The 26,460-nt window shown below is 30.9% G+C and overlaps 1 protein-coding gene across 1 annotated transcript; it reads right to left on the bottom strand.

Annotated features, from left to right (window-relative positions):
* Positions 1-16,746: 16,746 nt before the first annotated feature.
* LOC8268804 (beta-adaptin-like protein B) lies at positions 16,747-25,069 on the bottom strand. Its single transcript, XM_015721844.3, has 16 exons — positions 24,903-25,069; positions 24,587-24,679; positions 23,969-24,166; positions 23,254-23,367; positions 22,802-23,052; positions 22,027-22,162; positions 21,732-21,911; positions 21,522-21,614; positions 21,189-21,400; positions 21,030-21,093; positions 20,759-20,938; positions 19,149-19,241; positions 18,192-18,592; positions 17,807-17,996; positions 17,520-17,723; positions 16,747-17,308 (listed from the first exon to the last, which is right to left on the bottom strand). Exons 2-16 carry the CDS (start codon positions 24,671-24,673, stop codon positions 17,009-17,011), a joined length of 2,703 nt encoding a protein of 900 aa, XP_015577330.1. The 5' UTR covers positions 24,674-24,679; positions 24,903-25,069; the 3' UTR covers positions 16,747-17,008.
* Between the last annotated feature and the right edge of the window lie 1,391 nt (positions 25,070-26,460).

A 26,460-nucleotide genomic window follows, 5' to 3' on the forward strand; every position in this document is an offset into this window, starting at 1 on the left:
TTTCCGTGATTAGATGATCTGTCTGTTCGGCTTGCTCCAACCGAGGCACCGGAGCAGAGCTAGGAGGTCGCCCAATCCTGTGAGTTAAAGTCATTTAATCTTTGCGCTATTGCTAGTCTGATTTTAATATGCTATTTAGAATTTGTGCTTAATATGATTATTAGTATCGCAAGATAAATGATTTCACTTGATTATTAATATTTGAAATAATATAAATATTATTATTAGTATGTTATAATAAGACAAACGTTATTATTTTTCCCTCACAAATTGCACGTTGTTTTATCTTAAATCTTTAATCTTTATTTCCGATATGTGTTGGATGAGTTCATCGGATAATGATATTTATTAAATGTGGTGATTGCGATTTGGGAAATGTGGCTTGTAGAACATGCCTTTGATGGGTTACATCGGGACTAGCGTCTGCCGGTAATGATCATGGATATAAGATTATTATGGATTTATGCATACGATCGAGCATTGCTCTACCGGGGCTGAGTTCGATTGATTCTGGGAGTTAAGGTCCCCGATCGAGCGATGCTCTCGGGCGGCTTATTTGGAATTCAAGTGTTCAGTCGGAGGTAAGGACCCTGATCGAGCTTGCTCTCGGGGCGCCCGGACACTGTTGGATTAAGAGAGCCGAAAGGCTATTAGAATTGGGGTTAGGGTTCTCTTGAGCCACTCGTCCCGTAAAAATAAAAATATATTTTTATTTATTCATTTATTTATTTATTATGGTATGATTATAATATGGATTGTATTTACGTGCATGGTTGATATATTGATTCGAATGATTAATATTTTATGTGAAGGAAATAGTAGGGTATGATTATAGTATGGTTTGATATCTGATTTGAATAATCTATGTTTTCCGAGGAAGAAGCAATAGTCCCTAGATTATTTGATTTTAACTCACTCTAGACCGAGTCTCATTTCTTATTTTTGGATTTGGTATTAGTTCTCCCGCGACTCTTATTCAGTAACCCGACTCCTTCATCATCGGGTGATGTATTTGATTTGGTATGTAAAATGGTAAATCTTAGATTCTCCGCAGTAATAATAGTAAATGTATCAGTTGTAAATTTTCTGAGCTTCAGGTCTCGCCTAGTTTTTCCGGCGATCAAGTATTTATGTAGAATGTAGCTATTAAGATAATTTGTGGTTTTAATAATATTAATTTGAGATGAGATTTGTTTAAATCAGTGAGTGTCAGGCTTACTACGGGTTTCGGTGGCCTTAAGCCTACCCATTCCCTAGTGCCGGTCACGGGCCCACGGGTGGAGTCGTGACATATTATGTTGTCTGTGTTTGATAATGTGAGTTTGGAGCTTAACAACTCCTAATTTCAATATTTGACCGTTAAATCGCGATCTGAGTTGTTAAAGTCTAAACTTATATTATCAAACACGAGATATATAATAATGATAGCTGATCGGACTTGCAAATGGTAACTTTTTCATGATAAAATATTTTTTTTTATTATGATTCGTAATCATATCTTTTTCACAAAAATTACATGCTAGAAATTGTAAAATAATAGGATCACAAAATACTTTCATCTCTTATTATTGTTAAAAACTTTGAATTTTAAATTTTGGATAATTTTCCCCAAATTCTTAATACTCCTCGCACAATTAAAAGGCATAAACCATTAAACTAACACTTTTCATTATTGTTTGGTCATCAGTTCTAGTGGAAACTAATTGTTGATAGTTAATATAATCTAATATTTTATCTGTACTTTTGTAACTATTCATAATTTATTGTTATAGTCATAAGTTGTTCATAATTCATTCCCTATTTTTTTATTGGACTTACCAAACATTGGAAATGCTGAAACAAATGGAGCCAGAAATGCAAATCTGGTGATTCATATCTGCAACAAGGAGAGAGGTTGTGGGGGCATTATTGTCATTTCTCTTGCAAAAACTATTATTATAAAAATATGGAGTGGGGCATGGTCGTCATTTCACTTGCCAAAACAATTAATTCTAAAGTCTGAAGTGGGACATGGCAGTCGTCAGTCAATTTTCTTTTGAGTATATTATTAAAGAAATATTACAATAAATAAAGAATAATACAGTATAAAAATATTTTATATTTTAATATTAAATAATAAATATATATTCTATTATTTAAATTAATAAATATTCAATTTATTTCATACTAATTCTCTTTTTTTGCTGAATAAAATTTTTTTAATTATCTATCGATTTTATATATCTAATATAATATTAATATTTTTTTTGATTTTATCCTTATGTTAAAATAGGTAAATTTTATAATCTCTATAAGAGTAATCTACTCTAATTTAATTAACTTTTACTTATAATTAAGTCTATTAAATATTTTTTTAATCCAGATGAATTATTAAAATTGACAATCAACTTAAAAAAAAATATATATATATATAACAATCATCTATCGGCTTAATATATAAATGAAGACATTCACCTGAATTAGACAATAGTATTTATCAGAGTGTCATCATTAATCACAATAATTAAAGAGTAATTTGTTTAACTTAGAAGAATAAGAGCAGAGAGATCCATATGTCTGTTTGGTGCATCTGCCTTGAATTAGCAAAGAATTTGAAAAAGAAAAAAGGATAAAAAAAACAAAATGGTGGGAGGCAAAGGAAGGAAAGACCTTTGGTGGAAGAAGGGCCACATGAAAGACAGTGAAGAAGCATGTGACATGTCAACCACTCTCCTCTTATTTCAATTCACATATCACTCTCACATTTTTCTATTTGCATACCTAAGATTGATTTTTATTGTAGATTAAAGGGTACCTTCTAATTTTAATTTTTGACCATGACAAGACAAAGAGGTTATTGTATTTTGTTGCTTGGATTTTGAGTCAAGCATTGTCCCTAAGCCCACTAATTATATGGTTTGGTCCAAAATATAATTGTGATTGTTGATCTTATTAGAAAAACCTTTCAAATGTGACAATTAATTCTCTTTTAGGTGGGTAGGAAAATTAAGCAATAAGCAAAAAAAAAGTACAAAAGTGATAGTGTTATATGCATTTGGCAAAAAGAAAATGATTTTGTGTGCATGGATTAAATATCCTCTAATAGATTGTTTCTGATCATTAGATTTAATGGCTGAATATATGCAGGGAACTGAATATTCTTTGACAAATAATGTTGGGCAACTTGAAAACAAGAGCCTCAGAATTAGGACCCAGTTGAAGTTTTAATTCTGATTAATATTATATAATCTCTACTTATTTGTCAGAAAATAAAGTTTTTTTTTTTTTTATTGATGGAGGAACAATGGATGTATTAAATAATAGAATATTTTTAATTCAGTTTACTAGGTTGTATAAAGAGATTATTAAATACAGTATTTGCATAAATTGAGTTATTTGTTAATATTAATCATTAGGAGTGATCGTTAAGTCGGTTCAAAATTGAACCAAATTAATTTTAAAAATGAATCAAATTGAACTAAATTTAAAATAAATTGGCTGAGCTAAATTAACTGATTTGTATATAAATATGAATCGAATCAAACCGAAATGAATAGAATAAAATGATAAACTACAATAATCAAACCGAATACCAAATCTTACCTAAAATTAATTTAAAAATTAAATTTTATAATAAAAATAAAATATATTTTATTAAATAATTAAAAATCAATCATTTCAGCTACCGAGTTTTTTTACATAAAACCGAATCGAACCAATAGTATTAATTCTTAAAATCTAAACTGAATAAATTGAATTTACAAAAAAATAATAATTAAATAAACGACCCGTACTAAACAGAATTGGCTCAATTCAAATTTTGGATTTTTAGAATTTTTGCTCACCCTGTTAACCAACATTGATTAAAAATAACCAATGTAAATATAATAATATAATGTGACATTATTATCTAATATGTACAATGAATTTTTTTATAAAAATATAATATTCTAAATTTATCTAAAAATTTCTCGTTTTGTATTAAATATAATAGAGTTTTATGTTTCTTTGTGTTTGGTTGCTAGCAATTATATATGGGACAAAGGTGATGGAAACCCTCTCCCTTGTCTATATTCCTTCATGCAACATATGTATTATTTTATCTATATTCTTAAACAATATCTCTTATTTGATCTCTTTTCCCCAATTTCATCCTCTTTCTTTCTACTTTGAATTTATAGTTTATTCAAATAAAGATAATTATACCAATTCTCACTCTTACTTATACTGAGTTTTATTTTGGTCATATAATTTCTTTCTATTTTATTACAATCATTTAATTTTAAATTAGATAATATATTAGTCACTTGTCATATAATCTCTTAAATCTACAATATAAATACTCTAATACTATAAAACAAGATTCTTAATTCTGAAGTTTCAAAGTGAAGCATTAAATTTTAATTCTCAAAATGGATTTCAATAGACTGATGTTGTAAACAACTAGGAAGACAGGTACTCATTTGATATTAAAGTTCTTGCACCAAATAGAACTGATTGCATGTTCCGTTCTCAAATAGTCATATAAAAAACAGAAAGAAATGATAGTTTAAATACAAACAAGTGTAAAAATATTGCTAATTTGATAGTTAAACACTCTTCACTTTTTTATTTTTCATTTTCATTTTTTTCTTGTTTGTTATTATTATTATTATTATTATTATTATTATTATATTTTACTTTTAAAATAATATCTTAATAAAAATAAATAAGAAAATAATTAATTAGGATTAATTAAACTGAAGAAAAAAATATTATTCTAATAATAAATAAATAAAAAAGAAAAAAGAAGAAGAAAAAAATAACCGCCAAAATTTATTATCAAAGTCTAGAAAGTATATGAAATTTAAAGTTGTGTTTGGTTTTGGATTAGATTAATAATTTGGTTAAATAATTTTATAAATTTTTTACAAAACGTGTTAGTCTAATATTGGATGCTTTAAACATATCATTATTTCAGCAAATTAAACCATCTAATTTTAAATAAATGACTAATCTGCTATTCAATTTAAAGTTGAATAACTATAATAAAATAAATATATATATATATATAACCAAAATAAAAATTAACATAAAATAAAGTGACTGTAGATATAATTATCTTTTATAAGTAATATTTATAAATCCAGTTTTTAATATCTAACCATCCGTTTGCGGTTGCTCCAACAATGAAATCCCCTTTAAAAGTATCATTGGTTTTTTTTTTTCTTAAATTATTGCTCAATTATAATCCGAATGTGAATAAATAATTATTCTATGATGATTCTTGAGTTATAAAGCTCTTTAGTCTAAAATCATATAAATTTTTGTGATTGGAATTATTGATTAAAACATATGTTTTAGATTATAAAACTACTACGGGATCTAGGCATAAGTAGCAATTTATTTTATATTTTTTTTAATTACCTCTCATGAGAAAACGATTCTATAAGAATTTTCAATCTTTTGTTTTTTTGTTTAAAATTTTTAAATTTTATTAGAAAATTTTGTTTTTATTTATATCTTTATATAAAATTTTTTACTTTTATTTTTATTTGAATTTTTTTTTTATTTAAAGCTATACAGACTCAGAAAGCTGGTGCGTGGTAAGAAATAGTTGGTTCGTAGAATCATATATTTTAGATAATAAAACTATTATCAAAATAAGATACTAAATTGATATAAAATAAACTATAATCATCAAAATGCTGAATATATTAATATAAATTTTACTCTTACTTTTATTATTACTTAGATATACTCTTTTATGATTGGTCCCAAATACTAAAGCTAAATGTACTACAACTAAGTTCTCAGAAAGTATATTTTTCACTTTAATTGATTGGCTCTTTAATCCAGACTGAACTTCAAAATTTACTTGAATTTATTAAATAGTAATGTCGATTGAAATATCAACTTGCTAATGTTAGGTTAATAAGTCAACTAGCTTGTTAAATTAATCATGATGGTTTGGTTCTAATTTTTGAAAAATGAATTGTTTATTTACATAGTACTTGAACTATGTTTAGGATGGTTATTCAACTAAAAATATTTATAGACTTTTAAGTAAATTATTTTTAAAAAATTTATAAAATTTAATAATTTTTATACAGTTCATGAATTTGCTGATAGACTTGATTGCTCGTATGAACATGCTGAGGAAGAATGAACTCTGCCTTATATTGATCTCGGACAAGGTGGCAATCTATACCCAAATGCTTTGTTTGCTCATGAAAAATTAAGGTTCTTCATAATGTGTAAAGCTGCCTGATTTTCACACTATAGATGAATAGGACGAGGACAATAAAGGTGAAAATCAGCTAAGATATATGAACACCATTGCAACTCATAAACTATTCAGAGCCAAACTTTTGTATTCTGCTTTTGTAGAAGAACGAGAGACTGTTGTTTATTTTTGTTTTCTTAAAAGTCAAAGTTGTACCAAGTTGCACACAATAACCAATAATTGACCTCCTAGTATCGACACATGAAGCCCAGTCAGCATCATAAAAAGCAGTAAGGACCAAGTCATTCTAAACTGGATAAAAAAGACCTTTAGATGAAGTAACTTTCAAGTACTGAACTAGGTGTAAAGCAACAATCCAATAATCATAACAAGGAGCATTAACGAACTGACTTAATTGTTGAACTCCATAAGTGATATATGGATGAGTGAAATTGAGGTAAAAAAGATTGCCAATGAGCCTTCTATACCTGTTAGGATCTGGAAGCAAATCACATGATGTATTCGTGAACTTTGTGCCCTTATTAAAAGGTGTAGCCACTAATTTGCACCCATTAAACCAACATCTTGAATTAAGTCCAACGTATATTTCTATCGATTGAGGTAAGTACCTTATTTGCTCCTAACAACCTCAATCCCCATAAAATATTTAACATTTCTCAAGTCTTTAATTGCAAGAGTTGCATCGAGAAATTTTTTAACTGATAAAATGGCTTCCTCATCGTTACTAGTTACTAAAACATCATCAACATAGACAATTAATGCAAGAAACACAGTTGGAGTATACTTAACAAACAAGCAATGTTCATAAACAAAACCATAAACATGAAGTTTATAGTAGAATTATGATTTCCATTGGCATGAAGCTTGTTTTCATCCATAAAGGGACTTCTTCAATCTGTAGACTTCATCATTTGCCACTTTCAAATACCCTTCAAGAGGATACATATAAATGTTATCATAAAAAAATCCATATAAGGAAGCCTTGTTGATGTCCAGCTGGTATATTGGATAAATTTTTGCAGTAGCAATTGCAAATAATAACTTAACAGTAACTACTTTGCTAAACAGGAGAAAAAAATTTAACCCTTCTTTCTGATGGTATACTTTAGCTACCAAACATGCTTTATGTCTCTCTACACTCCCATCAGGGTTAAGTTTGGTTTTAAAAACCCACTTATAGCCCATTGGTTTCTTGTCAGCAAGTATAAGAACTATATCCCGAGTGTCATCCTGTTCTAGGGCTTGTAGTTCTTTCTTCATTACAGCTATCCACTCCTTTTAAGTATAAGCCTGTTTATATGAGCTAGGTTCCTGCATAGTTGACACTTGGCCTAAAAAATACAAATAGGAAGTGGAAAAAACAGGATTATGGAAAAATAAAAATGTGGGAGGCGTGTAAATAGAAGGCTTAATGCAAAATAAAGACTGAACAGTATCATTGCCATTAACAGAATAATTAGTAACAAAATCTATGAGCCAACTACGCTGAGATCTAATTCTAGTACTCTGCCTGAGAGAAGGTTGTAAAGAATGTATGATAGAGGTTGTGTCTAGTAGAGAATCATGTTGTACGGTTGGTTCAGGAACAAAAGTAGAAGAAGAAACATCTGAATCATTAAGGTTCAAGATTGTGGGCGAAATAAAAGAAGAGGTATGTGTAATTGGTAATATAAGAGTAGTGGTTAAAGAGGAGATAAAACTAGATGAGGTAGGTAATGGTGAAGGAGAAAAATATCTGAATCATTAACAAGAAAGGGTAAAAGTACGGCTGATGGTGTTTCATAAAGATTTTTATAGGAAAAATGATGTTCATAAAAGATGACATCTCGAGAAGTAAAAACAGTATGATTGATTAACTCATACAGCTTGTAAGCTTTTTGACCTTGTTCGTAACCAACATAGATGCACTTTATAGCTCTAGGTTCAAACATGTGCTTTTTTGGTTTAATGTTTGTGGCAAAATATAAACAACCAAAACATTTCAGATTGTCAAAAGTTGGAGGTTTATAATATAAGAGTTCATATGGTGATTTCCATTGCAAGATAGGAGTTAGGATTCTATTGACAATGTATGCTACTTGTAAAAGAGCATGACCCCAAATTTTTTTAGGCAAAGATGCTTGAAGTAATAATGCCCTAGCCAATTGTAACAAATGTCTATGCTTCCTCTCCACAACGTCATTTTGTTGTGGAGTATATAGACAACTCTTCTGATGAATAATACCTATGGCAGATAAAATTCTTTGAAACTCCAAATTTGTAAATTCTATCACATTAGCTGATTTAATGACTTTAACTTTGTTATCAAATTGTGTTTTTATTATTCGAAAAAACTTATCCAGCATCACCATTGTTCGAGTTTTACACCTAATAAGAAAAGTCAGAATAATTAATATCAATAGTCACTTAACTTTATACTAAGTGTCATTTTGGTCCTATTTTTTTCTGTTTCATTACAGTCATTTAATTTTATTTTTGATAGTAGATTAGTCACTTATTTAAAATCTAGTGGTTTAATTCGCTAGAATAATGATATGTCTAAAGCATTCAATGTTAGACTAACACGTATTTTAAAAAATTAATAAGTCACTATCCTAGTCATCAAACTATTTAACCAAACTATTAACTTAATCCAAAATTAAATTTAACTTTAAACTTCAAAAATCCTTTAGACTTTGATAATACATCTTGGGTGCTATTTTTTTTCCTTCTCATCTTCTATTCTTTTTTAATTTATTGTTACAATAACGTTCTCCTTTTCTAGCTTAATTAGTCTGGATTAATTACACTTTTTTATTTGTTTTTATCAAGATATTATTTTCAAAGTAAGAAAAAATAATAATAATAATAATAATAACAATAAATAAGAAATAAAAAAGTGAAAAATAAAAAAGAAAAGAGTGTCCAACCACCAAATTAGTAATGTTTTTGCATTTGTTCGTATTTAAGCTATTATTTCCTTTCTATTTCTTACATGTTCACATGTCTATTTGAGGATGTGCGATTAGTTTCTATTTAGTGCAAGAACTTTAATCTCAAACGAGTGTCTAACCACTAAATTAATTAAATTTGAACGCTAATTGCAAAATAATGAGAATATAGAGCTTATAGTATATGAGTGCATTTTCTCATAGTTGTCTTTGACGCTGGTCTATTGAAATCGATTTTTGAGAATTAAGATTCAACGCTCCAACTCAAAGCTTCAGAATTAGGAATTTTATTTTATAGCATTAGAGATTCTATATTGTAGAGTTAGGAGATTTAGAGAATTTTTTTTCGATAAATAAACTATTAAATTTTAAACAAGTGACTAATTGGTTATCCAACTTAAAGTTAAATCATTTTAATGAAACAAAAAAAAAATTATATGATTAAAATAAAACTTAGTATAAATTAAGTGACTATTGGTATAATTATCCCAAGAAAGATCCATGTGGCTATTGTACAATCATCTACCATAGTGATCATATATTGTGCCCTAATAAGAGAAGGTATATTATAAGGTCCCCAAAGATCTATATGTAACAAATCAAAAGCTTGATCTGAGTGTGTTTTACTAAGTGGAAAAGGGAGTCTTTGTTGTTTAGTTAGCACACACACATTACAAGATACTATAGCATATGTACTAAAACCTTCACAAATATTCATATGCTTTATTACATTCATAGGAGTGTGGCCAAGCCTTTGATGACAAGTTGACAAGGATGGCATAACAATATTATGTGCAAAAATACCATTATTACAATTTGATTGAGACAGAATTTCAAATTTAGGAAATTGATTACAAGAAAATAAAGTTTGTGTAGAAAAACTAGATTGATCCAACACATATAGTGTTCCTAACATTCTACTAATAGTAATGACCTTCTTAGTCTTCTAGTCTTGCAGTATGTAATGAGAAGGATAAAAGAAACAATCAACTTGGTTTAATTTGATGAGTTTGCTAACAGATAGTAGAATAATTTTAAAATGTGGTAAGTCTAGTGCATTTTGGATAATATAGTTTTTTTGTAAAGCAACTGATCCTATTAATGTTACTTGGTTAGTACTACCATCGGGTAAGTAAACAGGAAAAGATTTTAAGAGTTTGGTTTTTTTGCAAAATAATGCATGGTTGTTGCACATATGGTTAGAGGCCCCAGTGTCAACTATCTAGTAATTAGCTTCACATAAAAGAAATGTATTCAAAGCAGTATGAAAGCTAGATGTTATACCTGCAAACTCCTCTAAAGAATTAACAATATTCACATGATTATTTCCAATTCTCGAATGGCCTTTCATCAATTTTAATAATTCTTGTTGAACTGGAGTGTACAGATCTCCTTGAATTGACGTCTGCTTAACTTTTGATCAGCTTCATATGAATCTTCATCTAGTGGTGTTTCAACATTATTAGTAGTTTCAAATCTAGTGTTAGTTTGTGACCGCGGCTCCTATGTTTTATACCAATCAGGATATCTATTCAACTTGAAACAAATTTCTTTCATGTGACTAGATCTATTGCAATTATCACAATATTGATTCTCTTTGTCCTTCTTGTAATCGGTCTTCTTTCCTTTACCAGCATATCCACCTACTATAATACCCGAAAAATTTTTTTTAATAATAATAATATCAATATTAGTTAATAACGAGATTTTATTTAAATTAATATTACTTTATTACTAATTAAATTATTTGGGATGATTTAAAAATAGAATTTTAATGCTAGATAAAAATAAGAGAGTTATTTTCTATGTCTAATTAGTTTGATTTTCAAGAAATTAATTAAGTAAATTAAGGATTACGATTAAATTGATAATTAATTTTGAAATAAGAACTAAAAATATAATTTTATTAATATGGGATTTTAATGAAAATTTATATGGTTGGTATTTTTGTAATTAAATATGTCAACAATGGCATTTTGATAATTTTATATTTAAAAATAAGGGTAAATAAGTAATTCTATATTTTCAATGATTCTATTTTGACCCAAATTAAATAGTTAAGAGCTTAATTGAAAATCTAAAGAAAAGTTTAAGGATTAATCGAAATTTTGGCAGGACAAAATTGTTGTAATTAAAGAAGTTGAGGGATTAAATGGTAAAGAAGAAAAGAAAGGAAGGAAGGAAGAAAGGAAGAAGGAAAAAGGAAAATCGGGGAAGGAGGAGAAGAAGAAAGAAAGGGAGGATCAGCGTTCGTGGCAGGCCGTCTTGGGCGGCGGAGCTGGCCGACAAAGCGGCTGGTGTCGGCTAGCAACGTGGTAGCACTGGCGATAGGGAGCGACGGCGTCGGCAGCAGGCTTGCAAGGAAAAGAAAGGGGCAACAATTGTCACTGTCGTTACGGGCATTCCCGGCGGCCAATGGCGGCGAGATCAGTCTTGAAATGACCGGTGAGTTAAGGGCTTCCATTTGGGAGTTGCGGCGTCAGCTTTGGTGGCTAGAGAAAGGAGTTTCGGTAAGGTGAAGGCAACCAAAATTTCGAGCTTTTTCGGCAAGTTCCGGTGAAGGATGGATGATTGGAAGGCATTTTCAGACTCTCCTTAGCTCAAGTTTTCCAATGGCACCGGTTTCGTAGCGATCAGACTCCGTTTGAAAATTAACGGCTGAGATCGTCCATAAATCTCTCTGAATGATCAAGAGTCGGATTGGAAGATCAAAAGCTGGGATCATCATCAGCGCATTGTCTCGAGTCTATAGGCGCATTCAGATCGTCAATCGGACTCCGGCGGCTGGAGGCGAGTCGACCGAGTAATCAAGCGTCTCGGTAATTCTCTAGCCGTTGATTTTAGAGTTTATTGATAAAATTTATATGTTTATTTAATTATGTTGAGCATTAAAAATATATTGTGAGGTTTGATTGTCGAAATAAATAATTGTCGGACCGTCTGCCAATAGTCGTAATTTGTGATGTGTGGCGAAGTCGGAAACAATAGTGAAGTCTTGGGGACCCGACTCCCGTTAAAATAAATTTTTGAAATATTTGAAGTGTTTTATGACTGGTCCTGGACCCGTTTTACGGGGAGTAAATGTCCGTGTTTAAGAGAGATTCTGCCGAATTTTCGGCAGAATTTACCCGAGTCGAAATTTTTAGATAGTCAAACTTAGGAGTTTAGACCTAGAGTTAATTGTCAAATGTTTTAATGTTATTGATTGAATTATTTTCCGTGATTAGATAATCCATCAGTTCGGCTCGCTCCACCCGAGGCATTGGAGCAGAGCTAGGAGGTCGTCAACGTTGTAAGTTAAAGTCATATGTCTGTTTACATGTATCATGCCAAGATTTTATGAAATAGTTCTGATTACATGAATTAATATTTTATTTATTTATTTATTCAATATATGTTTCATTTTCTGTATTATGATTTATTGATTGCATGTTGACTCGGGATGGGACGGCAGTAGAACATGCCACCTGATGGGTTGCATCAAGACCGCATGCGCACCGGTATGAATCCGAGACTGATAATAAAAGGGTAAATTTAAAAAGGTAAATTTAGGACTTGCTCCGGTCGAGCATTGCTCTCTGAGCTGAGTAGAGTGTGTTTGCTGGAATAAAGGTTCATAGTCGAGCATTGCTCTCTGGGCGCCGGCTTATTTGGAAACTTAAGTAACCTGACTAGATTTAAGGATCCTGGTTGAGCTTCGCTCTCTGGGTGCCAGTCTTATTGGAGTAAGAGAGCCGAAAGGCTAAGACTGTTAGTGATAATTAAGTGACCGAACTGGATTTAAGGACCATGGTCTAGCTTCGCTCTCTAGGCGCCAGTTCTGTTGGAGTGAGAGAGTCGAGACTATTAGTGATGGGGCTAGGGTTCTATTAAGGTACTCTGTCCCGTGGTATGAACAAAGATTTATTTTATTTTATTTTACAGAAGCATAACATGACACATATTTTATTTTAATTAAATAAATGTTTATTGAAGTATTTATATTTATTTTTGGGATATTTGATTTTAACTCACTCTTGAGACTGACAGTCTCAATTTCACTGTTTTTCAGGTGATTATTAGTCTTCCCACAGTTCTTATCTAGCAGCCCGACTCCTTCATCATTGAGTTAATGTAATCGATTTTGGTATGTTTGACTTGTAAAATTTTAGATTATCCGCAGTAGAAATTTTAGACTTATCAGTTTGTAATTTTACGTAAATTCGAGTCTTGCCTAATTATGCTGGCAGAGCGAGTTAAATATGTAGAATTGGATGTTAAGGTTAATTGTGGAAAAAGTGCTTTGGATTGAGTCTGGATTTCAATTTCATTGAGTTAGTGAATAGTCAAATTTACTACAGAATTTGGTGACCTTAAGCCTACACATTTCCTAGTGTCGGTAATAGGCCCACAGATCGGATCGTGACACCTGCAGTCTCTCCTCTTTTGTAAGTTGCAGAAGATCTAACAAATAATGTTGCATTCTCATATCCTTCTATATAACTCAAATTAACCTGTCTTTGTCTCTCGATTTTTGTGATCATAGAGTATGCTTTGTTCACTATTGGTAATGGATCTATCATAAGAATCTGACTCCTTATCGAGTCAAAAGTATCATTCAAATCCATTAGAAATTGCATAAGCTTATTCAAAGCCTCTTTTTCTGTAATTCTTTTCATTCCACCATAATTACATACACAGATCAGTGGTGGTTCTAGTTTATTCAGCACATCCCAAAATTTCTTCAGTTTTGAATAATATTGAGAAATATTCATATTACCTTGCATTATCGAACTCTGTTCAAGTGTTTATGGGTTCATATACTCCAAAAAAAACATTCCATGAAAAAAATATATGAAGCATTACAATCATATCTTTTGAGTTCATTAACTACCTCATAAATATCATTTTTCCTGCCCTAATAATATCAACTCTTATACTCAGAATTCACCTTTATAAATCTATACCATGTGGTCATCTTTTCTATATCAAAGAGGGTATTCCTTTGGACACCTAATTTTCTCACAATAAAGGCTTCTTCACATGTCTTTTCACATGTTTTTGCTCTCTCTATCTCTATAATTCTGCATTTATAGATATAAGCATATGTGTGACTACATTTTTAATATTGATTTTTCATAGAAAGTTTTGACATTTGTTTGGAGCAATTGTTCCCTGCATAAGCTACAAAGATTTGAAACCAAATCTAAGGTGCAATAATATTGCATGGTTTATTATGTATAATTACTAAATTATATATAAAATATTGTGCTTGAAATATATATTAAACCAATATTTATGGTTTTTTTGGTGCATATGCATCTTGTAGTATAAGTGAGTAAATAATCCTTTTCTTTTAAAAGTTGTTGAGATTTTTTAGAGATATTGTTGAGATCTTTTCTTTTTTTAATCATACAATAAGGATTTCCAAGATTCAAGAATAAATTCTCTCTCTTGGTTCTAAATAGGCACTTCTCAGATCAGCTTGGAACATTCAAAATTAATTTTTGGAATATTTTATAGGCAAATCAAACTTTACTTGATAAGAAAAAAAAAAAAACACACCTCATTTGAGCTATTATTGAGACTTTATTATCTTGGTGAAAGTAATATTTAAGTGTAGGCTTATAATAAATATGTAAATTATAATTCTTATATGCTATTTTTATTTATGATAATCGAGAAAACATTTGTACTCGAATTTTTTTTATCCTTGTTTGTTACTATTAATAAAATTTATTATTTTTATGATGAAATACATATTAAAAAATAGTTATTTTCATGTGATATGAATAAAAATAAAAGGTAATAAAACCTTGCAATTCTTGTGTACTATTTTTCTTAGATATAATCACTAGAACTTGAGAATAAGACCAAAACCATAATAATAAAATGACCATGACAGGTAGGATAGGGTTCCTAGATTTTATGGTGTACATTAAACCTCCCAAGAAAAGGGAGAAAGGGCAGAATTTCAAGCTCATAGTGAAAGGATATTTTTGTGTATATCATTATATTTTTTTGGTTTAGGTTACTTAGGCTCTGCTTGGATTGGGATTAAGGAGGGGGAAGAGAGGGTAAGTGAAGGGAGGGGAAGCTTGTACCATTATTTCAAAAAGGATAAGGAAAAGTACACTATATCTTCTCAATGAACATATAGAAAGATTCTATTTTATATTTGGCTTTGTACTAATTTTAATTATTTCTTGAACAGCATTTAGATATTGTCATTTTTATTTTTCTCTTATGAAAAACTTCAATTTTAACATCACAGTTTCCCCTCAGAAAGATAAAATAAAAATACTTTCTTTACAAAGAAAGTAAGCTGACAGTTTTTTGAGAAAAACATAAGCTGCTAACTCCTTTTTCTTATTTTTCTTTTTCCTTGCTCTAAAAATAATAATTATTATAGCTACTATAAATTAATAATAAATCTTATTATATTTTTATATAATATATGTTTATATTTTTATATATAAATTAATTAATTAATTAATTAGTTAAAGAATATAAATTTTAAATTTGGATCATAAAAATAGTTAAAAGAAATTTGTAATATGTTGAGAAATTTATTGGTCATATATAATAAATAAATAAAAAGATTTTAATCTATATATATGTAATATCAAAAAATAATAATATAAAAAATAAATAGCAAAAATACTAACAATCTTATTTATTAAATTATTATTTGTACGTATGATAACTTATTAGTGCAATAAAATAAGTAAAAAAATTAAAATTAATAAATATATATACTTTTCATGTTTATTTGCCTCAGCATATAAAAATAAATAAATCTCATAAGAATATATTACATGACTTTTATAAAATACTAAATAAGTATAAATAAAAAGTTATAAAATAAAAATAAAACTTATTTTTGTACTAATATAATTATAAATTGAATTATATAATATATAAAATATAATCTTAAATATAAAATAATTATACAATAAAAAATATCAAGTTTTCCCACTTGTGTCATATTGTTTTTAATAAAGAATGACACATTGTAGATTTATAAAAAAATTAAATACAATCTTAAACACTAATAATGAATATGGTAAAAATTTATGATTTATTTAAATATAAGACTATAATATTCTTAAAATATAATTATAATAAATATAATAATTATCATACATATTAATAACAAATCTTATTATCTTTCTAATAAAATAATATAGTTATATTCAAGGGAGAGCAAAAAGGAGAGAAGCAAATATAATAAAAAGGGTAAAAGCAACCCTATGATAGCAGTAACATACAAATGGCAATATCTTACTTGAATTTTTTAATTCAATAGAACCTCAATCGACCCGAAACCAACAAATCGATCTCCTTACTTTCAACATAAAGATTAAAAAAAAAAAAAAAAAATCAAACTCGTAACTTTTTTTAATTCTTATAAGTGATAATACCAATCAGATCATTGCCATGACTAATCATATAATTATATTACTCTCTTATTGCAACTCAAGAAAATTGTATGAATAATACATTGCTTCCAAGCACAGTTAAAATGTTTGACCAAAAATGAAAAATATCAAGGGGTAAAACAGAAAGAGTTTCTCCGAGAGAATACTTTTTTTAACCCCTGAAGCTCTCTCTATTCTTAAGAAATCTTAGTGGTCCAAGCCAATAAAATACATGTGCTCAAATTACTACCAAAAATAATTTGTTCATACAACAAGATTCTATGGTTTTAATTAATCACATGGAAACTAGAGGGGCAAAAAATTTAAAGATTAAAATGGCAGAATTACCGATAAAACTCAATGCAGATTTTACAAATAAACCAAAAATTGTTGAAAAAATTGAAAACAAAGAAGAAAAAAATAAAGTAAAAAAAAAAAAGAAAAAAAAAAGAGCATGATACAGAAAACACCAACTAACCCTTGATGAGTGTTTCCACAGCTTCAAAGAAAAGTGGCGCCATTTCAGGGTTCGGAGTCTTGATTGCACACTTTACCCCAGAGGTTCCGACAGCTGTGGTTAATTCGATCAAAAATGGAATTCCTCGAGGTATTTTTGTAGAGAAGTAGAACACATCTTGGTTCGCGTGCTTTCTCTTTGCAATAAAAAACATGTTTGATGTAGCCAAACGATCTAAAGTAGCTTCTACGCTGTTCATTACAAGGTCTGGAAAGTCCTTTGACACCTCATTTGAGTCGGGAAGAGACCTCCATGTCTGCAAAGGCAACACACATCATGCAAGATAAGTACAATCACAGAAATCATTTAACAAATGACATGTCGTGAACTAGTTGCTAACTTTTCAGAATTTCTGTTGATCAAAAGGTTTTCGATTCTACACCACATGATACAGGAAGTCATTGAGTTCAGTATTGACAATATTGCCATCCCTACTCCAAGAAAATAAAAACTTTTCCTCTTTTTACCTCAAGGAAGCTCCCGCGCTCCATCCTCCCATCCTCAGTGAAGAAAACATACAATGAAATTTTGTCATTGAAGTACAATACTGGCTGTTGATTATTTTTCACAGCAACTTGCAAAAGTGAGTTTGGAGGACCAGTAGACATGTTTTGGAACAACACCATAGGTAGCAAAGTTGTGGCTGATGTCCCAGGTTGCAGTTGTGGAACCTAACAGATAATAAGAGTCAATTTACACTCAACACGAGGGAATAATAAACACACTCATTCAACACGAGGGATTTCAAAACTACCTGTAAGGGTCCAGCAGCTGCAAGACCAAATGTATTCTTATTAAACTGAATCATGAACCCATCGAGGGGAACCTGTGAGTTGTTCTCAAACAACAAGCTATAAAAGATTTGGCCATCTCTTCGGGTTAGCTGTGCACTGATTTGTAAACCATGACCAGCTGATGCTGGTAGTACAACTGGCAAAGGAGGGCTGCAAGAAGTTCAGGAGCCTGGTAAGCAACATCTCTGGACATGCAATTAAGAGTTTCCAATCATGCAGGGTTAGTTATTTAATGAGTGCAAGGCAAAATCATAATAAGCTCTGCAAAATATTGATGCAGCCAAGTGATTTCATACAGGTATCCAACCCATGTATAGTTCACAATTCATAGAGTTTAGCACTTACCCAGCAGGAGTAGATGGCTGGTCAACAGGGACAATAGCACTATTATCCATGCCTATCAGGTCACCAAGTAAATCTGGCACAGCAGCAGCAGGTTGAGGTGCAGCTGGTGCAGGGGCCGGATGCCTTGATCCAGCATATGGAACATTGGGTGGTGATGCACCAACATTTGCAGGATGAGAAGGTGATTCTGAATACCCTGTTTCACTCCCATCAGGATAGTCATCGTCTTCAGTTCTCTGTGTTGCTGTCTTAACACGGGTAACAAATGCTTCAGGAGGCTTGTGATACACAGAGGATAATGTAGCAATATTGGCAAGAAGCTCATCCAGAAGAGATGAATCAAGCTGGTTTGAATCATCGCTAATCACAGGCTTCTCAGCTAACACAACATCTTTAGCAGCCTGAAAAATTAAATTACACCATCAGACATGCACTTTATGAATGTGTAAAAGTGCTTCCTTATGGAATTTCGAACAAATCCCATGCAGTTTTATCTTCCAAATGTATCAAGCGAGAATTTTCAAATATATTCAGATTTAAAAAAAAAAATATATATGAACATATAATTACATGTATGTAAACAGTGTCCAACAGTTGCAACCTTTCCTTCCATAGGTAGATGGCACATCAGGTTGACTTTATGGCATTAAAACTAGCCCTAGCAGGTAGATTAGCTAATATACATATAGCAAACTGAATGAACTTGCACTGATTGTGGCAGCATACAAAGAAAAAGACTATGGTAACATACTATTGCAACTATTTTCACATTCTTCCCTACCCATCGATCACCAAATAAAGAGAAAAAACATATAATGAACAAGGAACTTTATATAGTAAAAAAACAAATAGAGATGCACTGCAGAATTTAAATAGAAAATAGAGTATCATTGTCTAAATCAAATACACATGCACTATTAAATTTTAAAAACATGATTGTCTAAAGTAAAGCCACACCTCAGGATCAGTAGATAGCAGTCGCCAATATATGTAAGCACGATCCCGTAAATCAGGATTGTCTGTTTCCACAGTTGCATTATTTAAAACAACCTGTCAAAATAACTGTTACAATGAGTTGACTGGAGACAGCCAAATTTACATGTGTAATGAGGAACAGCCACTGATAATCAAGAACAGTGATTATAATTCCAAAGCGAGAGAAAAAGATCACAAGTTGATGACGACATAATATAGAAACCAAAAACATGGGGCCATTACTAACAATTATCCATTTCCATTATACCACTTCTACAAACTTCTTGACCTTGTGTGAAAAAGAAAGAAAAGAATTGCTTTAGTGTTATGCTTTAGAGAAGTTTGGCATGTTGTGTGCTCATCTGCTTTTAAGGGAGTATGTAGGTTATGTGGCATTTTTAATCTATTAGGTTTTGAGCTCTCTAAAGATTCGCAAGTAAATTTCAAATGTAGGTCTAAGACACAACAAGCTCAATGCAAAAATACAAGATTAGATCATGTGTCCTTGAGATGATATAACTTTCTTTGGCTATAAAGAAGTCCGACTTTCTTCTACTCTTTCTTCCTTGTATCATATTTCTCCTAGAACAGAACCAGAAAATCAATTTTCAGTTTTCCGACTATAAAATAATATTCTTCCACTACTATGTTATCACTAGTCCAGACCCCATTTCAAAGTAACAAGACAATTTTATTCAACCCATTGGGTACCAGCCCTGCTCCGACTCTAATGGGGCACATGGGAGGGTAATGTCATACCCAACTTGGGGTACCCCCTGACATAAATTTTAGCATATAAATACATAAATGTACATGTCATATTGGAGGGGAAAAAAAGAAATAAAATTTTTGCAAATAACTGCTATAATTATACTAAATATATTCATTTACATATAAATGACATGTAATAGAAACTACATAAAATTTGAGGTTGTGCGATTGTTACTTCTTTAGAAAATAAGTAGGTAATATCAGAACTTCACCCAAAATAAGAAGAGTAGTGTATGGATATACCAAAACCTGACCCCTGGTCATCCCTAAGTCACTTTGATTGCCAAGAAAATAAAGCCGAAAGTCTTAACCCATATTAGCTCTATAAATCCAAAGATCATCATGCACTAACTCGGGTTTAAAATGGCATCTTGAACCATCTCAGCATTGAAAACTGTGCAACAGCACCAAACCAAATTGGATTTCATTGAACTGAAACAGTAACCCTACCGTGAATTCAAATGGATGAATTCAATAGCATATTGGCTAAAGAGACTATAATAAAGAGGCCCTTTAAATTGAGAAGCTAAAAAGAACGAATGGAGTTAGGAAAAGTAGGTAGTGTTTGGGGAAAAGAAAAAAGAAAACTGAGCTGTTTCCAAATCCATTGTAATGTATCGATAAATAATATGTGGAAGGATAACATCCCGTTAAGAGACAGGCGATATGGGACAGTTCATCATTTATTTGGAACCACGCTAATAATCCCAGATTGCGTGCCAAAACAAAGGGGTTCAAATTCTAAAGCAAAGTAAAGTGAAGGAAGAAGTAAACCAGACCATAACTTCCTAAAGTACAATAATACAGGCAAAATATCAAACCTGAATCATTTGCTGAGGGCCTTCAGTTGGCTTTTTAAGGAAGAGTTTAACAGTTGCAGTCAACAATTGCAACTGGACTTGCGCAGGCTCTTCAGGGAAACTCTCCAAGAAGCTTTCCAGGAGCTCATCAGCATTGTCAATTCTTTCAGCATATTCACCAATTATCCAGATCATGGAAGCCTTAAGAGAGAGAAGAAGAAAAGATGTGAATACAAAATATAAGCTAGAATCATAATCTGTAATAGAAAAGGCATGAAGAAACACGAATTGCCTTAGCTTCCGGCTCGTCTAAAGTGTCCAAGCTCTCACAGAGTGTCGCAATGATTGATTCATAACTGCAAAGAAAAGGAGGATACAAAATTCAATTTAGAAGAAAAGAAACCATGATTTCCCAATAATATTCCTCAAGGGCATCAAAACTAGAGCTCACGTGTTAGGGTATCTTCTAAAGATGTCTTTGATAACAATAATAGCCTCTTGAACCACATAATTTACTTTAATTTTAATCAGCTCTAGCAGAACACTGATGCAACGCTCAGCAGCTCTCTCCAACTTAATAGCACAGCGGCCAATGGCACGAACAGCCTTTCTGACAAAATCTACATCTACTTCAGTGGCATACTCTTTGAACTCCAACAGGACCTATAGCAGTGGTCATCAAGAAAACATCAGAACCTAAAGAACTCCAGGAATGCTCATGGCTGAAGAAGGCATCATACAAATGCAGATATGCACCTAGTCTTATTAAAAGAAAAGAACATACTTGGTCGATATTTCTGTCTGAGGCAAGTTTTATCATGATTTCTAGCTTCTCCATCTTCACATAAATTGGATCATTGTACTTGCAGAAGAAAACCTGAAAATGACACGGGAAGTTTTTGGAGAATGATCCTTGATCAGAACATGACTCAATGTGAAGCCAAGTGAGAATTATCCATGTCCGAATTCGCACAGCAGGACTATGTCCATATACCTTAATTTCATGTGCAAGGATTGTAGGCCGTCTCTGTACAATTAGGTTGATGTTCCGCAATGCAACATACTGTATCTCAGCTTCTGCAGAAAGTAATGTCACAAGAGGAGGAGCCATCTTCTTGCAAAGATTTCGGACAACATCTGTGCTTGTGATAAGTTCCATTTGTTGAAGGATCATCTATAAAGGTGGAAGAGAATAACACATAAACATACAAGTTAATTAAGTTTTGACAAGTTGACAACTTTCAAAGTCAACAAGGTTAAAAACAATGAAGACAAACATCAACAATAACCTTAACAGCCGACAGTACAACTGCACAATTAGCATGTTGTAGTCGTGGAGTAACTCGTTCCACTATATTCTCGGCCTCACGAGCATCAGCGGCCTTGTATCTAGACAGTGCATCCAATATAAAAACTTGGCCCCATCTGAAAAAAAAAAAAACAACAGAAGCAAATGAAACATCATACAAACAAAGAGGTTTTCCGAGCAAAGAACTTGCAGGGGTTCAAGAAAATTAAGTGAAAAATAAAAGAGCATTATGACATTTTCCAAAACATGTCCTCATTCAATTGCCAGCAAAATTCTATCCTGCATCATAAATAGGTACTAGCATACAGGTAACACAGACAAGTATACACCAAAAGCACAACACAAACGTGCAACATAGTGACACAAGAGATCAAGCACATAGGGTTAAGAATAGGACAAGGTTGGTTGTCTACCAATCAAAGAGCATATAGCTACTTTAGGAAAAGATGTAAAAGGAAAGATAAAAGGTGAGGCAGAGAAGAAGGCAAGAATAAGTTCGTCTAAATGTTTAACATACAATTGCATGTGCAAACGACCAGATTCTGAAACTGTTGTTTAGTTTCCTCCATTATATATTCGAGACCTAGATATCAAAGGACGTCCGAAGTACAAAGAGCTATGCATAATTGAATAAAGATTACATCAGAACTTAGAATCATGAAGGATCAAAACATCAAATTCACTTATATGATGGATTTCTCCAAAGCCAACCATGAAAACATGGGCTAGAAGGCACCAGAATATAGTTAACTTACTCTGTGCACTCATTTAGAGCAGTAAGCAGCTTTGAAAGTGTGTGACTAGTAATCTCAAAGATTGGCCTGCTACTATTCTCTTGAATCTCTGCAAGTGCTGCCACAGCATTTGCTACAACCATGGGATTATTATCAGAAATCAAATCCTTTAGAGATTCCAGAAATCCCCTATCTTCAACTAACTCAGCATTTATGTCAAAAAGTTTGGCTACACAAATGGCTGCTGTCTTACGAACATAAGGATCATCATCCTGTTAAAATAAGTGCAATGTGCTGGATTAGAGAAACTACACGGATGACACAGACAGGAGAAGCAAACAAATTCCTAATGCTTTCAATAATAGAAGGTAAGAAGCATGTATTATCCAAGGATAGTAGAGCCTAGTAAACCAAAATATGAAAATCCAGCATACAGGAAGCAATGAGAATTTATATTGATTCCAAAAACCAACCTTCAGACACCTCTGAAGAGGATCACATAAATACTCCGTAATTTTGTCAACACGAATGCAACCCATTGTTCGTACAGCCAAAGCTCGAATCAGAGGATTTGGATCTTGTGAATCCTGCATAAATGACAATAACATGCAAGTACGTTAGAGGCACCAGAAGCATGTGATGATAATGCCAAATACATAACCAAAAAAAGCAAAAACGTGCAAAATCGAAGCAAGTAACCTGAGGGCCTAAACTTGGAAGCTGTTCTCCAAACATGCAAGAAAAATTGCAATATAGCAAGATAGTTTCATTAAACTAACAAAAAACCCCTGACAGAGAGGCCCTATCAGAAGCTCTATAGTTTATTTTGGACAAAAGAAGTAGTATGAAACAGAATTTTCAATCTTGTCGATGGTAGTGGAAATGTTATCAACATCGTAAAAGAACAAGAAGTAACTAATAAATTATCTTTCTCCATTAACCATTCAGCATTGTTTTCACCATATGGGAACCAAGACGTTCAAAGTAAAGGTTTATGACGATATCAAATACATCATAAAAGGTAATATCAATTCAATCAGAAGCCAAGATACACACACACACGCACATACTTCAAAAGAATGCAAGTAGTAGGTAACTTCGAGAAAACCATACATGTACTGTAGAAGCAATCATATAAATAAATCTAATAAGCAATAGAAGTTTTGACATATCAAATGAAGTTCTTACCTTGACAAAAGTATTGACAGCAAGTATAGCAAGATCAGGCTGGCTTTTAGCATAATTAATAAGGTACAAATAAACCAGCTTCTTAAGCTCCAAATTCTCTGTTTGCATACAATTCACTACATCCGTAAAAAGTGACGAAACATCCTTTCCAACAGTCATGGCGGCAATAACTTTTTTAACAGCATCTTTTCTCTTATCCTACAAAATACATATCCAACCACCTCAGTTTCATATGCAGCTTAAAGAATCTATAATTATAATCAAAACCCTAGGACCTCATTTGAATAAAGAAAAAAGGAGTTTATTCAATTGAAGACTTGCAAAATCATGTCAATTTGGCATGATTATATTTCTTTCGAAAGTTGAAAATATTAAATTAGAGCAAATAGGAACTACTCAAACATGAGAATGCAATTCCATTCAATTGAATTATATTTAGTCGATTTCCGTGTTCAGAGCGCTAGAATTCAATTCTTGCAACTTATAAGAAACCAAAAGCATTTTGAAAGAAATGAAATCGTGCTAAAAGCGTCATGATTTCTCAATAAGCAATTGAGTTCTTGCACATTATCTTTTTTTTCCAAACAATGCCTATAGAAGAGAATAAAAAGAGAAGACCTTGTACTGAGAATTGAGCTCTTCCTTAAGTTCAGGGATTTCACCCTTCTTTGTAGTTGAAAAGTACTTGGAATCGTGGCCACTCATGGCTTTCTGTCAATCAAACTCCACAATTACAAACGCAAATAGTAATTTATATAATCATATGAGGAGCACGTACAGCATCTTCACCAATCAAACAACATCAGTACAGTTAAATAAATCATCTACAATTCATCACTTAAACACGTAATTTAGCTCATGAAATCGAACAGATCACGAGAAATCCCTAGATCTAATTTCTCATGCAAAAAGGTAAGTAAGTCTGTCTACTTACGAATCAGTAGAGGTGGTGGTGATGGCCGATGAGCAGCGGTGGTGGTTTCCGGCAGAGGAGAATCAACGAGTGTTGGTTAATTAGATCTATAATTCTTCAAAATGAAAGAAAAGTAAAGAGCGAACACAAGGCGAAGAGACTGACTACCAAATGAAATGTGTTTATATTTTTTTATTTAAAATAAAAGGTCGATATTAAAATAATGTCCGGTTTTCTTTTAGAAAATTAATCTGTTTTTTGTTTTGTTTATTAAAGTTTATTTCCTATTACCTAAGATAAATATATACAAATATACATTAAGAAAGAAAAAATAAAAATAATATTTAATTTGGAATATTTATTAATATAATAATTTTCAGACGATATCTTTCTCACTCAAAAAATTATATTAATTTTAAAAGAATTTTTTTGATAAAATAATTTTTATAAAATATTAAATAAAAAAATACTTAAAGTTAAATTTTGAAATTGATTAAAGTTGTTATTTTTTATTTTTATATTTTTTAGATATTAGTAAAAGAGCAATGATTCAATCAAAAAATCTTAATTAAAAATTTATTTTTCTTATTAAGTTATAAAACTATATGATATCATCCTAATATGAAAAAAGGCTATTGTATTCTACCAACATGTTTAGATGAATTTTTTAAAAAAAATTTAAGATTTTATAAAATTCTTGTACCTCTTTTTTTCCGAGAAAATAATAATAAATTGAAATTAGAGGTTTTTCTTTTTTGAGGTTTTCAAAAATTTCTAATCTCTTTCAAATTTTAACCTACCAAATTGGAGAGTTAAAAAAAAATATATAGTTTAAAATTCTTTATATTGCATTATATTACCTTCATTTATTATTTATTTTTTCAAATAAAATAAAATTAAAAACTCTATTTTATTTTCTAAAACATTAATTTCATTTACTCTATAAAGTTTTATCTTATTTTATCTTTACTTTTACTAAATATAGTATAAATGTTAAAATATTTTCATTAAAATGACAAATTGAAAATATATATATATAAAGTGTGTAGTTTGTTGAAGGTTGATAAAATGAAAGACAACGATTGTTAAGAAAAGGGAATGAAATGAGATTAGAAGGAATTGTGAGTAATGTGTTACTAGGCATTCTAGGACAAAAAGGAGTTGATGAGTGTAAGATATTAAAATTTTATAATGTGTTTTTTAATTTTTAATGTAAAATTTTTTAAAGAAAAATCGATATTGAATTTAGATAGAAATATTATCGAACTAGAAAAAATAGATATTAAGAATTCTTTTTAAATTATGAGTAAAATGAAAGGAGTTTAAATTTAAAACTTTGTACATTTAGGTTATATCTCCATGTTATATTAATGCACTCTCTCTATGTTTGGATTCAGATAAATGATGTTAATATGTTTTATGTCTTTTTGGTTGTTTTAATAATTTTTTTATGCAAATATATTTATCTCGTCGTGTTGCGATGTCCTTTGGTTTATTTCTTGTCTATCACACTTTTTATAGCGTTGTTGTGACACCTATAAAGGATGTCGGACATATATTGTGCATATAATTGATACAT

This window comes from Ricinus communis, chromosome 1 (assembly GCF_019578655.1).
Source record: "Ricinus communis isolate WT05 ecotype wild-type chromosome 1, ASM1957865v1, whole genome shotgun sequence".
In the NCBI taxonomy this organism is placed as follows: Eukaryota; Viridiplantae; Streptophyta; class Magnoliopsida; order Malpighiales; family Euphorbiaceae; genus Ricinus; species Ricinus communis.

Coding starts and splice junctions, on each gene's coding strand:
- LOC8268804 (XM_015721844.3), bottom strand. CDS start 24,673: ATGAGTGGCCACGATTCCAAGTACTTTTCAACTACAAAGAAGGGTGAA. Junction 21,401..21,521: donor CAGACAGAAATATCGACCAA/GTATGTTCTTTT, acceptor CCACTGCTATAG/GTCCTGTTGGAGTTCAAAGA. Junction 21,094..21,188: donor TTTAGAAGATACCCTAACAC/GTGAGCTCTAGT, acceptor TTTTCTTTGCAG/TTATGAATCAATCATTGCGA.